The 14133-nt window shown below is 52.4% G+C and overlaps 1 protein-coding gene across 20 annotated transcripts in view; it reads left to right on the forward strand.

Moving 5' to 3' along the window:
• Positions 1 to 14133, forward strand: part of LOC129008092 (actin) — a 40857-nt gene that overhangs the window by 21004 nt on the left and 5720 nt on the right. For 8 of the 20 annotated variants that reach the window (XM_054439870.2, XM_054439868.2, XM_054439869.2 and 5 more), the window contains 6 exons: positions 657 to 785; positions 4126 to 4236; positions 7178 to 7262; positions 8544 to 8705; positions 11112 to 11300; positions 13146 to 13327. In XM_054439870.2, the coding sequence (XP_054295845.2) occupies positions 657 to 785; positions 4126 to 4236; positions 7178 to 7262; positions 8544 to 8705; positions 11112 to 11300; positions 13146 to 13327 (858 nt within the window). Of the gene's footprint in view, positions 1 to 365; positions 443 to 656; positions 786 to 4125; positions 4237 to 7177; positions 7263 to 8543; positions 8706 to 11111; positions 11301 to 13145; positions 13328 to 14133 lie in introns of those variants that run through there. The other 12 variants (XM_054439877.2, XM_054439879.2, XM_054439878.2 and 9 more) reach the window with 3 other exon arrangements.

Consider the following 14133-nt stretch of genomic DNA (forward strand, 5'->3'; position numbering starts at 1 on the left):
CCCTAATCACATCCTTGCACCTTTCATTCCATCCTGGTGTCTGTTTCTCAGTGGACCCAGATGAACACATGGGCCATCGAGTAAAATCACCTCTGAATGATGGAATGGATAGCTTAATCTGCCATGAAGGTAGCCAGGTTTATCTTCCTAAAAAATAACGGAAGTTGAATTACACCACAGACTCTTTCCCGGGCAACCCTCCGAAGCAAATGTGGAAGCAGTGACGATCCCTCCTACAACGATGTCAGCTTATGAAATGCATTCCTGCCGGTGGGCTTAATTGACTTGATCCTCTAGCAGCACTGTGGCATTCCTGGTGCATCTCCCCTCACCTCTCCTTCCTCAGCAGCGTCTCTCCTTGCTGTCCCCAGTTTCCTCATCTACGAAGTGGACAGGACGAATGTCCTAGGAACAACTCCTCGGACTCACTCTTACCTTGCAGGTACTTTGCTAAAACCTCTTAGTGGCCATTTCTGAAATAGCTCACAGGGCTCAGGAGGTCATGGATGCTGGTGCCGTGGCTTGGAGTCTCCCACAAAGGCCACTGTGGCCTCCCAGCCACTGCTCACTGGGTCTCCACAAATGAAAGCCAGCTGCAGGGGAGTCCAAACCCAGTCACCTCTAGAAGCTGATCTGTCCTGGCCTGTGTCTTTCAGAACCTATTGGTGGGGATGGAAGAGGAAGACTGGTTCATCGGGGAGGAGGTTCAGAAAAAACGAGGGAAACTCAACCTGCAATATCCCATTTCTCGGGCAACGACGACCAACTGGGACAATATGGAGAAGGTAGGCACGGCTTCTGCCAGGCAGGACATGTTCATAGGCCTCCCTAGCTAGGTCCAGCTATGAGACAGGGGTGCAGGCCTTCCTAACACAGACCCTGCAGTGAGGGCTGAGGGGGATGATGGATTAAAAAGTCCTCAGTCCTGGCCGGGTGCGGTGGCTCATGCCTGTAATTCCAGCACTTTGGGAGGCCGAGGCAGGTGGACAGCTTGAGTGTAGGAGTTTGCGTCCAACCTGGGAAACATAGTGAGAATCCATGTCTACAAAAAATTAAAAAATAATCTGGCTGTGGTGGTGTGCCACTGTGGTCCCAGCTACTGGGGAGGCTGAGGTGGGAGGATTGCTTGAGCCTGGGAGGTGGAGGCTGCAGTGAGCTGTGATTGCAACCCTGTGCTCCAGCCTGGGCAACAGAAGGAGACCCTGTCTCAAAGCAGACAAACAAATGGCAAAAAAGTCTTCAGTCCCAAACAGTAAGAAGTGGTAAGTATGGTGAACTTGCAGCTCCCTCATTTAGTAATTGAGGTTCTGGCTAGGACCTCCATGTGCATTTGGACAGGCATGCACTGCCTTAGAGGATGTACCTGTTAGTTACTGTGTCCCTGTCCCAGCCACACACAAGGCAGCTTCAGCAGCAGGAATTCATTGCCTCACCATCCTGGAGGCTGGAAGTCTAACGTCAAGGTGTGGGCCGAGCTGGTTCCTTGCAGGGCCGTGCCGGAGCCTGTGTCCTGGACATCTCCCCTGGTGGCTGTCAGTCTTTGGCTCCCCTTGGCTCACAGATGTGTCACCCCGATGTCTGCCTTCAGGTTCACGCGGCATTCTCTGTGTCTGTGTCCACATTTCCTCTTTCCTATGGGATTGGGGACCCAGCCTCCTCTGAAGTGACGGCATCTGCAACAACCCTGTTTCCAAATAAGGTCCCATTCAGAGGTACGGGGGCTAAGACTTCAAAATACGAATTTTGGGACGGCACAATTCAACTCATCACAATGTTCTAATGCTGCCTTCACACATTAGCCCCAAATGCAGAGGCTGAAAATGCCAATGGTCATCGCTCTCAGTTTTGTGGGTCAGGAACCTGGGAGTGACTCCTCAGGCTGGTTCTGGCTCGGGGTCTCAAGTGGCTGCCACAGCTCAGGGGCTGTGTCGGCTGCAGGCTTGACTGGGGCTGGAGGAGCCCCTTCCAAGGCTGCAGTATCAGGTGGCCTCAGGGTGCTTCCTCTGCATGGGGGCCTCCCCCCAGGGCTGCTCGATGTCCTGCCAGCCTGGCGGTTGGCTTCCCCCATGAAGAACTATGGAAAAGGCCAAGGTGGGGGCACCAGGCCACCGTGGCACAGCCCGGGCCGTTGCACTGTTACTTCCACAACATTCTGTTGGTCACACAAGCCAGTCCTGATTCCATGTGGGAAAGGTCTGCACAGGGCGTGACTTCCAGGGGCTGAGGGCCATGGGGCCATCTTGGCGGGGGCAGTGGGAGCACCGTTCACAAGTGTTTTCTCCTGCACAGCTGTGGCTGTGGCTCCCGGTGTGACAGGCAATGCAGAAACACGGGCCGCGTAGACAGGTCTTGGAAAGCACGGCTTCAGCTATGGGCCCCAGGGACCCCCCACCCTCTGCTGCCTTGTGGTGGGCTCACCTGCCTGAGGGAGCCCAAGGCGCTGGCTCCTGCATGGCTTCAGGGGTCCTGGCTCCTGGCTTCACCATCTTCCCTGGATTGCCAGCATCACACAGTGACCCTCCTCTGTGCCCGCGCCTCCCACCTCCTCCCTCTCATCACCCCGCCCCGTCTTCAGGAGACTCTTCCAAGCTCATGTCTGGCAGTGTCCCTTCCCTGCCTCTGGCTGGTCATCTGTGGATGGGCCACACCTGCAGCCGACGCCTGGCTCTTGTTCTTTCACGGGGATTGTGGCCTCATGCTTCCGAGTCCTGTGCATGCCTGCAGGAGTCCGCCCCTCCACACTGCCCTCCCCCAGGGGCACATCCCCCCACAGGGACAGGCAGCCGACTCACACCTGAGAACCAACCATGGTGTACTGAGCCCCTACTGTACCGGGTGTGAGGGGCTGAATTGTGTCCCCCAACATTTACATGTGAAACCTTAGACTCCAATGCCTCAGAGTGTGACTGTGCTTGGAGATAGCGGCTTTAAAGTGGCAACTAGGTTAAGAAGAGATCATGAGGGTGGACCCTAATCCAATGTGATTGGGGCCTTATCAGAAGAGGAAGTTAGATGCAGACACACAGCGGGGGACCCTGTGAGGACGCTGCCAGAAGAAGACAGTGCCTGCAAGCCGAGGAGAGAGGCCTCGGGAGGAACCAGCCCTGCGGCGCCTTCGTCTGGGACTCCAGCCTACAGAATGGGAGACAATCAGTGTGCGGTGCGAGGTGTCCCGTCTCTGGGGCTTTGTGATGGCAACCGTGGGACATGAATGCACCAGACTTCTCGGCAAGGCCACCTTTTCACTGTCACACTCCTCTGTGAGGCAGGGAACATTTCCTGTTTTGAGGATGAAGAATGAGGTTCAACAGAATCAGGCTGCTTGTCCAGGGCTGGCCTGGTGTGCAGTGGAGCTTCCGTTCATGCTGGGCTCACACCTACACTCTCTCCCTGTGCAGCATCCACCCATCTGAGTACCAGTTTGTGTCACACCCTTGAAGTCCTGGTGGTGGTATCTGACCCCATCAGACCACGAGATGCTCTAGCCAAGCTCTGGGCCTCACTGATCTCAGCCCCACTTCCTAGCCCCAGGCCTGGTGACCGAGTGGAGGTTCTGCGTCTTGCTGAAGCCACACTGTCTCCCTGATGCTCCCCCAGATCAGGATGACCTCTCCGTCACTCAGCCATCACAAGTGCTATTTACAATGCTGCTTTGACGGCTGGGTGCAGTGGCTCACACCTGTAATCCCAGCACTTTGGGAGGCTGAGGTGGGTGGATCACCTGAGGTCAGGAGTTCAAGACCAGCCTGGCCAACATGGCAACCCTGTCTCTACTGAAAATACAAAAATTAGCTGGACGTGGTGGCACGCGCCTGTAGTCCCAGCTACTCGGGAGGCTGAGGCAGGAGAATCACTTGAACCGGGGAGGTGGAGGTTGCAGTGAGCCAAGATCGTGCCACTACACTCCAGCCTGGGCAACAGAGCGAGACTCTGTTTCAGAACAATAGAAATAGTAAAATAAAAATAAAAATAAAACATTGCTTTGTCAAACATATAGCATAAAATAAGATAACATAAAATAAAACCTAAAGCCCTGCCTGGTCCTGCAGCCATGCCCTGCCCCGTTTGCAGAAGCCTGGCCTTGGCCCCAGGAAGCTGTTGACTCTGTATCCCATCTTCTCCCAGATTTGGCATCACTCCTTCTACCAGGTGCTCCACGTCGCCCCAGAGCAGCACCCCATGTTGGTGACGGAGCCGCCTTTGAACCCAACACCTAGCAAAGAGAAAGTCACACAGGTACCGGTGCTAGTGGTGGTGAGGGCCTCAGGGGGTCAGCATCTGGTCTCCCCCGAGCGGGGGGCAACTTCAGCCTCACCTGCTCCTTGTTCGGCAAGAGGAGGACGCTGGTCAGGGGACACCCCCTCGACACACACCAAGCATGCCGGCCTCTGCCGGGGTGCTGGCCAGGGGCCGGGCACTGCATACACGTGACTTCATGCAGGCCTTCCAACCAGCCATAGGGCAGACGACCATCCTCCCCTTTGTACATATGAAGAGCCTGCGGCAGCAGGGAGCTTAAGCAATTTGGCTAAGGTCATGCAGAGTGTCGCTGGCGTGCTTGCCTAGACCCCAGTGTTCTCGCCCTGCAACTCCACTCTCAGCCACAATTCAGTTGTCCTAGGTGCGGGTCTGACTCCGGCCTCTGATTCTGGTTTAAAAGCTCCCGTGTCTCTTCTCTGAGCTTCCTCTTGGGCCTGCCCACCAGGCAGGAGGCACTGGTGTGTGTTGACAGGGTGGCCCTGTTGGGGCTGGGCAGTGGGGTCTGGCAGGGGCCCGGAATGGAGAAGAGAGGAAGGTGTGGCACTCTCCTTAAGGCTGGGGTGGGGGCTGCCGGGCTGCCGCTGGCCACCATGTTCCCATCACATCATTAGCTGCTCCTAATGAGGACATTGGTGAGCTCATTAAGCAAGCAGCACAGTTCCACCACCTGGCCCAGGGTCCCTGGAGCCCAGCGGTGTCTCCTGCAGTGAGCCGTGACCCACAGACAGACCCAGGGCTCAAGGCGCCACCTGCTCGCTGCAGAGGCACACGCGGCGGCCCAGAAACGGCAGCTCCATCCGTCACGGTGCAGGCATGAGCTGCCGCCTCATTTAAGACAAAGCCCTGAGCGGACCCTTGAGTCCTCCTCGGCTTGTGGAGAGGTGGATCATAGGAGTGGGCCACAGCTGGGGTGCCTGGTCGGGGCACAGCAGGCTCCCACTTTCAGACTGTCAAGTGCCCGTGAGGCGGTGGGGAGCTGGAGAAGGAGCGGGACGGTCCTCTCCACAGGGGACATCTCACTCCCCGGTGGGGGCGGCAAAGTTCTCTGGAGACACAGAACAGTGGGATGAGCGTAGACACGGAGAGGGATTCAGGATAAAGGCCTGGCTCACACAGTGACGGAGGCCGGCGAGTTCCAGGCTCTGCCGTTGGGAAGCTGGAGCCCCAGGAGGGCCTGTGCTGTGGCTCCAGTCCGGAGGCCGGCGGGGTCTAGAACCAGGAAGAGCCAATGTTCACTCCCAGTCTGAAGGCAGGAAAGGGTTGGTGTCTGGGTGCAGGCAGTTGGGCCAGAGGGGCTACCTCTTACTCCGTCCTTTTGATCGAATCAGGTCTGCAACTGATAGGATGAGGCCCACCCACACCCAGGAGGGCGGTCTGCTTTACACAGCCGCTGATCCACGTGTTGGTCTCACTCAGAGACACCCCACAGATACATGCTGAAGAACACCTGGTGAAACCCCAGGCGCCCCGTGGCCCAGTTCGGTTGGCCTGTGGGATGAGCCAGGGCTCCAGCTGTGGGGTTGGTATTCAGCCTGCCTCTGTGACTTCCCACCTGCTGGGTGCGCTGCCTGCCTTTCTGCCCTGGTCCTTTCCAAATTCACCCTCTAACAGTATCAGGGGCCCAGCAGGAAGTCAAAGGTACACTCACATGGGGCATGTTTAGTGAGAGTGTCATAAAGAGATTATACACAAAGGTGAGTGTGAGTTTTAGAAAAAAGCTCCGTGAGAGGGCGCGGTATCTGGGGGTGTCCCGGGGCAGCTGCTACCACCCCTGAGCCTGAAAGAGCAGTGGATGGTTATCAGTGCCCAGGGAGGGCTGTCGCCCAGGCACTGTGGCCTTCAGAAGAGGGACCCAGCAGGGAGGGAGCTGGGACGTCAGCAAGCCCTCCCCTCCCCTCCCTGGATCTCCTTCTGGAGCCTTATGGGCAGAACCTGATGGGCGACCCAAGAAAGAGGAGCCCATGGCAGACATCACGAGGAAGGCAGGGGCTTCTGCAGGCCACAGGCAACCGCCAGCCCACCAGCGTGGGGCTTCTCCTCACTGTGGGCAAAGGGATATTTCTACATCTGTGGGCCCTGCTTTGAACTCTCCATCCTGCACCCGGCCCCAGCAGGCCTCAAAAAATCCCCACAAAGACAAAAGCCAGCCTTGACTCCTGTGAGCCTGCTGTGGGGCCAGAAGGTTACAGAGCTTGCATGGTCTTCAGGGTCCTTCCCTGTGGTCCGATTCCCATTTTACAGATGAGAAAACTGAGGCCTGGGACCAGCAAGTGATGGCATTTGCGGAATGCTCAGTATACACTAAGCACTGTGGCATAGGCTTTACGGGTGTTGACTCATGTTGTCCTCAGCACCATTCCCAGGGAGGTACCACTACTCTCCTTCTGATGAGGAAACCGAGGCACAGCGAGAAGCAGTCATCTCCCAAGGTCACACATGCTGGAAGAGCCAGGCCTAGAACCCAGGGGTCCTGCTGCCAGGCCAGGCCCTTCCCTGAACTCTGGGCTGCTCCCAGTGTCCACACCCCAATACTTCACACCCTGGGGCCACTGTGCACCTGTCCTAGTCACCCTGAGCCAGGTACCAGTCATCGACGGACAGCCCCCATGCCCAGGAGCCCAACTGTAGGGAGTCTGCCATCTAATCCAAGTCTCCCCACAGTCCTAAGAGGTGGCTGGGATGGGTGTGAGCCCATTTTACAGACTGGGAAACTGAGAGTGTCCCGGAGCTCATCGGAGCAAAGCTGGGATAAGGAGGAACGTGTTTCTGTGCCCGTGGTCTGGGTCTCTCTTGGGTTGTGTGGGGAACCAAGTGCCTCTTGCAGGCGGGACTCATGTTGCCTGAGTAGTTAAGGAGAAGCCCACCTCCTCCTCATCTGCGGGCCTGGCTGCCAGGGGTGGCTGATGTTTCTCCCTAGGTGCTGTTTGAGACTTTCAACATACCTGCCCTGTATTTAGCTAACCAAGGAGTCCTTTCTCTGTACGCCTCTGGCCAGACCTCCGGTGAGTAGCCCTGTGGGAGCCCCATACCCTCCCCCTCCCTCTGGCTGAGACGCTCACCCCCGTGCGCAGTGCACTCCCTCCCCGACCAGTAACGAAAGACAAAGACCCACACAGCTCGCACTCTCCAGACCCTTTCATCCCTCCTGGTTAAACGATTCTTTCCCAGGTTTTAACAGTTTACTTTACTCACTTTTTTTTTCTTAATAGCTTTCTTGAGGTGTAATTGATATACGACAAACTGCATGTGTTTAAAGTGTACAATTTGCTAAGTTTTGACACATGGGTCTACTCTTGAAGCCTTCAGAACCAAGATAACGAATGTGTCTGTCACCCCTAATCTTTTCCCTGGCACCACAGAGTCTGCCCCTCCAGTCTGTCCCCAGCCACCAGCTGCCTTGGAGTCTGCATTTTCTAGAATTTTGTATGAATGGACCAGGAGGTCGGCACTTTTTTTGGGTTTCTTTTTTTTTTTCATGCAGCGTAATTACCTGAAGATTTATCCTTGTGTGTGGGTTGAGAGTTCATGTCTTCTCATTGCTGGATAGTAGCCCATCATATGAATACATTGTACTTTATCCACTTGTGAATGAATATTTGAGTTGTCAGTTTGGGGCTATTGTAAATAAAGCTGCTATGGGCCGGGTGTGGTGGCTCACGCCTGTAATCCCAGCACTTTGGGAGGCCGAGGCGGGTGGATCACGAGGTCGGGAGATCAAGACCATCCTGGCTAACACGGTGAAATCCCGTCTATACTAAAAGTACAAAAAGTTAGCCAGGTATGGTGATGGGCACCTGTAGTCCCAGCTACTTGGGAGGCTGAGGCAGGAGAATGGTGTGAACCTGGGAGGCGGAGCTTGCAGTGAGCCCAGATCACCCCACTGCACTCCAGCCTGGGTGACAGAGCAAGACTCCATCTCAAAAAAAAAAAAAAAAGCTGCTATGAGCATTTGTATACAGTATAAGTACTGTGTAAGTATTACTTGTCAATTAAAACAATAAAAGGAAAAAAATCCTGGTATGATTTTTCCTCTTCTACCTTTTGGACCACTACTGTGAAACCTGCATGTGTGGTGTCATAAGAAAACTTGTGGGCCACCATCCACAACAGCCAGCCCTTTTGTTCCTCCTTGTGCACTCCCCTTTGGGGGAAGAAAACTGGCTCCTGAGAATCTTTGTCTTCTCCTCCGTTAGCTTCCCTCTGCCTTCTCTCACTGCAGATATAACAATTGTAAGGGATGTCATTGGCCCTGCATTATGATGCCAGCATGTTCTCTTGTCTAGGCATGACTGTTGAATCTGGAGAAGGAATGACACACTTTGTGCCCATCGCTGATGGCTGTCCTTTGCATCAGTCAACCTTCCAGGTGGACATAGCGGGCCAGGACCTAACCTTGTACCTCCTGCAACTGTTGAAAGACAATGGGCAATTACTGGTGGGCACAGGTAGGAAATTGCTATTCTTGGCTGGGTAAACTAGTCTCTGGGATATAATAGCTTTCTTTGCTAGCTCAACCTACAGCCCTCCGTGTGTAAAGCTAAGACTATTTGACCATCATTCAAGTTCTAAAAACAACTTTATTTATATTTAGGGACATTTAGTGGATTGATGATGATGATAAGGGTAACGATAATGATGATAATGATTATGGTGGTGGCGATGATGGTGATGACAGTGATGCTGATGATGGTGATGGTGATTGTCATATGGTGATTGGTGGTGATGGTGATGATGGTGATGATGACGGTGATGGTGATGATGACGGTGATGGTGATGATGATGGTTATAGTAATGGTAACAATGATTGTGATGGTGGTGGTGGTAATGATGGTGATGGTGATGATAGTTATGATGACAATTGTTAAGACGATGATGAAGTAAGCTTTATAGAGAACTTATCCTGTGCAAAGCACCAGGCCAAGTAAACATTTCACATACATTTTCTCATTGCTTCTCACTGTAACCCTATGAGAGGGAACAATTATTTCCATTACAAGAGGAAGATGCAGCCAGGAGCAATGTCTCATGTCTATAATCCCAGCAATTTGGGAGGCTGGGGTGGGAGGACCACTTGAGCCTAGGAGTTTGCGATCAGCCTGGGCAACATGGCAAGACCCAGTCTCTACAAAAAGATTAAAAAATTAGCAGGGTGTGGTGATGAGCAACCTGTAGTCCCAGCTACTTAGGAGGCTGAGGCAAGAGGACCACTTAAGCCCAGGAGTCAGAGGTTATAGTGAGCTATGATGACACTACTGCATGCCAGCCTGGGTAACAGAGCAAAGCAACACCCTGTCTCTTAATAGGAAAAGGCTTAGGAAGGTTATTAGAAGATTTGCCCAACATTCCATAAATGATAAATGGTATAGCAGCTGGGATATGAACCCAAGGCTCCAGGCAAGGTGCCTGTCCTTCTCTGAACCCAGTTCCTGGACTAGATTCCCAACCTGTATAACCTGCATGATACCCATTCCCAGTGAACCTACAATCTTGCATCCCAGGGTCTTCCTTGAAGACCAAGAGGTCTGTGTCAAAAGCAGTGCAAAGCATGGAACCTTAAAGAATAACAGCAATTATTCAAGTGTCCAGTGTTGAACCCACCTGGATTATCACCTCAAGGGATGTCTGCTATTTCACTGCATTCAAGCTAGGCATAATAGTTCATAAGTGTGTTCTGAAAATGACTTTTTATTGCCACAGTTTAAAAAAAAAAAAAAGGAAAGCTTAAAGTACATCAATAAAAATACCACCACTATCAGCGAGAAAAAAAAAAAAAAAAAAAAAAAAAAAAAAAAAAAGAATAACAGCAATTAGAGGGAAAGTGAGAAGGGTTGCAGGGCAAAGTCATAGCATATTATTGATGCCTCACACCTGGTGAGCTCTTGGTGAGCATCGTTGCCTCTCGTCCTTCCAACAGTCCTGCGAATGACCATTTATCCCATTCTTGCAGATAAGGAAAGGGAAGGTTTAAGAGGTTAATGAAGTTGCCTAAAGCCAGGCATTGGGTCAATGGCAGAGATGGGATTTGAACCCAAATTTGCCTCACCAAAGCCCCAATTACATGAAGAAAGGAACAAATATCAGGAGAGTGCAGCATCCCAGGAGCCAAGGAAAGAAGGGAGTGCTTAACAACCTCAGCTGCCGAGGGAAAGAGGTCAGGAAAGAACCAAAGAGTGTCCTCAGGTTTTCGGACCTAGGAGTGCAGAACAGACCCAGGCGACAGCAGGTTAGGTGGAGCGAGTGAAGGTAGAAGGCAGACATCAGGATGCTGAAGAGCAAGTGACATTTCCAGGTGGGCGGTGCAGAGTTCCCCTGATCCAACTCAAAAAGAGTGATAGAAAAAGCGTGAAACCATAAGCGAGAAGACACAGCTGGGTTTAAAGCCTGTTGTCAGCCATCCAAAAAGAGAAGGAGTGTATGTAACCTTCCAGATATTTCTGGGTGGGAATTTTGATCCACTGTGGGCAATTCTCCAGAGAAGAGGGCAGCTGTGAGCAGGCGGCAGCTGGGGGATGGGGCACCAACGGCACCGCTCATAGCAGTAGATAAGAAAGTTGGGTTTGCTTTTCCAGCGCCCCCCCACCCTCCCCCAAACATACACCATATGTAGAAGGAGATCAACTTCTGAAACGCTGAAATTTCCTAATCCCTTTTATCTTAGTTCAAGACATACTTATTCTACTCTTCCACAAACTCAGTCTCAACACATGGCACAAACAAGAGCGCCAGGAGTGTGAGATGGAAATAGAAATGACAGCTCCAGTGGTGCAGCCTCAACCTCACCAAAGGCACTTCTGTGAACTCATCTCATTTTCACGCCTTTTTCTGTTTGGCACTTTTCCTTTGTCCCACAGGGGATCGAGAGTACATCCGGGACATGAAGGAGAAATGCTGCTATGTGGCTTTGGACTTTGACAAGGAAAAGACGAAAACTGATTCACCTTCCCACCAACGGAAATATCAGCTGCCTGATGGCCAAGAGATCACCGTTGGGCAGGAGAGCTTCTTCTGCCCAGAGGTGCTCTTCCAGACAAAACTCATAGGTGAATCCGCAGGAAGGGGACAGAAATTAGCCTGGACATGAGCAAGTGAACACCCTGTAAGAAACAAGGCGCCGGGCGTGGTGCCTCAACGCCTGTAATCCCAGCACTTTGGGAAGCTGAGGCGGGTGGATCACCTGAGGTCAGGAGTTTAAGACCAGCCTGGCCAACATGGTGAAATCCCATCTCTACTAAAAATACAATTAGCCAGGCAGGGTGGCACATTGCTTGTAGTCCCAGCTACTCAGGAGGCTGAGGCAGGGAAATCGCTTGAACCTGGGAGGTGGGGGTTGCAGTGAGCCGAGATTGCACTGCTGCACTCCAGCCTGGGCAACAGAGTGAGACTCCATCTGAAAAAAAGAAAGAAAGAAGGGAAGAAAGGAAGGAGGGAAGGAAGGAAGGAAGTAGGGCTGCCAGGAGGGGGTCTGGTTTGAGTAGCAAACAGGCACGCTGTTTCAAAAGCTCCTCCGACACCAGCTAACACTCACTAGGCACTTATAGTTTGCCTGTCGCTTCACTGACCATTGTGTGTGTTATATCCTTGAATCTACTCCCAAATCCACCTCTGTAAAATTATCCCATTTTACAGAGAAGGAGATTCACCAAAAAGGTCTTCTCTTTCATAATGTATGGTTTATACTCTGCCTACTTACAAAATAATCTGAAATATAAAAATCAAGACTATTTAAGACAGACATGTAATCACCCTGGATTCGGAGGGAGCTTTACAAATGTGGCTGATCTAGAGACTTTGAGTTAGCATGGAGCTGCCTAAATGCTCCAGCTGGTACATTTATCCTGGTGGAACTGGAAAAATGACAGGGGGTGAAATCCCTACTGGTGGGGAAGATGGAATCTCCCTGGTCGACATGGAAAAGCAGGTGTTCCCTGGAGTCCAATTCTTCATTTGTTACCTTCATAAAGGACAAAGGGGAATTAAGGGCGGTGAAGTAAAACCATTTCCCCAGGATGAGGACCCAGTGAGTACCTGGCACTTAGAATCTTCTGTAAGTTAGTTGGTTTATCTCTGTGTTCCCCTGTTCAACTGTGCAGGGGATGGCCTGGTCACGTGTACCACCAATGTGAAGTAGAGAAGAAATTGAGGTTCTTCACCCACCGTGGGGAAGTTCTCCCCGGGGTCTGGCTGGGTCTCAGTGAACAGGAACACCACCCCAGAATGGTGAAGCTAGCAGGACCTTCCTGCCAGGCTTCTCTTAAATGCCCCTTGGGGTTAGCCTTTTGTCATGAGTCCAAGGTTATTCGGCAATTTTACCTCAAAGGCAAGAGGCACGGACGGCACCACCCAGCCTTTCCAGGGGCTCACAATGTTGAACAGAAAATATCAGGTTGGTGCAAAAGTAATCAATTACATTTGCACCAACCTAGTAATACAATGCACACATCTCTTCAGGGCAGTTCTCATTGTATTTGAGTTTATTCATGTGGCGAAATGATTAGCCAAGAAAGGAGGGATCAGTGTCATTTCTCAAACGCTGCCGGAAGGAGGATGCTGCCTCGACAGGAATCTTTTTATACAATTGATACCAGGGCATTACATGTTAAGAACTGTCAATAACAGTTGAATATAAATTCTCCTGGAGGAGAGTGGAGAATTCCTATTTATTTCCTCAACCAGGAGCAGCCGAGTCCTGTCATCTGGCCGGGTGGCTTCTGCATTCCCCAGTGGGAGCCCAGCTAAGCTAATGTTTGCCTACCTTGCTGGGTGCTACCTAAGACTCAGGGAGGTTTCCAGCACCCAAGGCCTTCCGCCGGGAGGCAGGGGCCCAGGTGTGCAGCAGCCAAGCCTCTGGCTTCCAACATTCTTCCTCCCTCTGCCTGTCCTGACAGGGAAAAACACCCCTGGCATCCACACGATGGCCATCCAGAGCATCACTTCCTGCAACCCCAACCTCCAGAAGGTTCTCTTCGGCCACATGCTACTGTCCGGAGGGACGGGCTCCTGCCCCGGCTTGCAATTCCGGATGCAGAGAGAAATATCTGAGCTGGTGTCCCCTACAGTTTATGTGAAGGTGAGGCTTCCCCAACCCATCCCCTCTGGGAGCGCTTCAAGTTCATTCCACAGATGTATCTTGAACGCATCAGATATGCCGGGCATGGCTCCTGGCACCTGGGAAGTCCTTGGAGCTTTCACTCTAGTTGCCGGGGGAAGCAATAAACGTCATGAATAAACATGAAGGGGACATGAGTGGCATGTCAGGAGGGCTGTGATCCATGGGGAAAGTGCAGCAAAGGACGAGGTGGGAGGGAGTGCGGGCAGGGTCGGGGGTGCTGAATACAGGGTGGGCCAGAGTGGGCCTCCTCAAGAAGGGGACGTTGGGTAAGCACTTGAGTTAATGGTGAGCCATGTGGATATCTAGGGAAGAGCATTCAGCCATGGGGGGAACAGCCCATGCAGTGGCTCAGAGGCTTGCTTCCTGGAGGAAGGGCGAGGAAGGGTTGGCTGGGGCCGAGTGAGCAAAGGCAACAGGAAAGCAAGGTCAGAGATGCTGCAGAAGGACATCCATTCCAAGAGGGGCTGGAAACCCCCGGCAGGGTTCAGCAGAGGAGAGACATTGTCCAAGTAGGCTCTGGAGAACTGCTCAGGCTCCTGTGCAGAGTAGATGTCATAGGGACACAAGGTGTGGACAGTCAGGACATTAGGACTGTTGGGATGTTGGGACTGTCAGGACATTGGGACTGTTGGAATGTTAGGACTGCCAGGATTTTGGGACTGCTGAGATGTCAGGACTGTCAGGATGTTGGGACTGTTAGAATGTTGGGACTGCTGGAATATCGGGACTGTTGGGATGTCGGGACTGTTTCGATGTCAGGACTG

This window comes from Pongo pygmaeus, chromosome 9 (assembly GCF_028885625.2).
Source record: "Pongo pygmaeus isolate AG05252 chromosome 9, NHGRI_mPonPyg2-v2.0_pri, whole genome shotgun sequence".
NCBI lineage: Eukaryota > Metazoa > Chordata > Mammalia > Primates > Hominidae > Pongo > Pongo pygmaeus.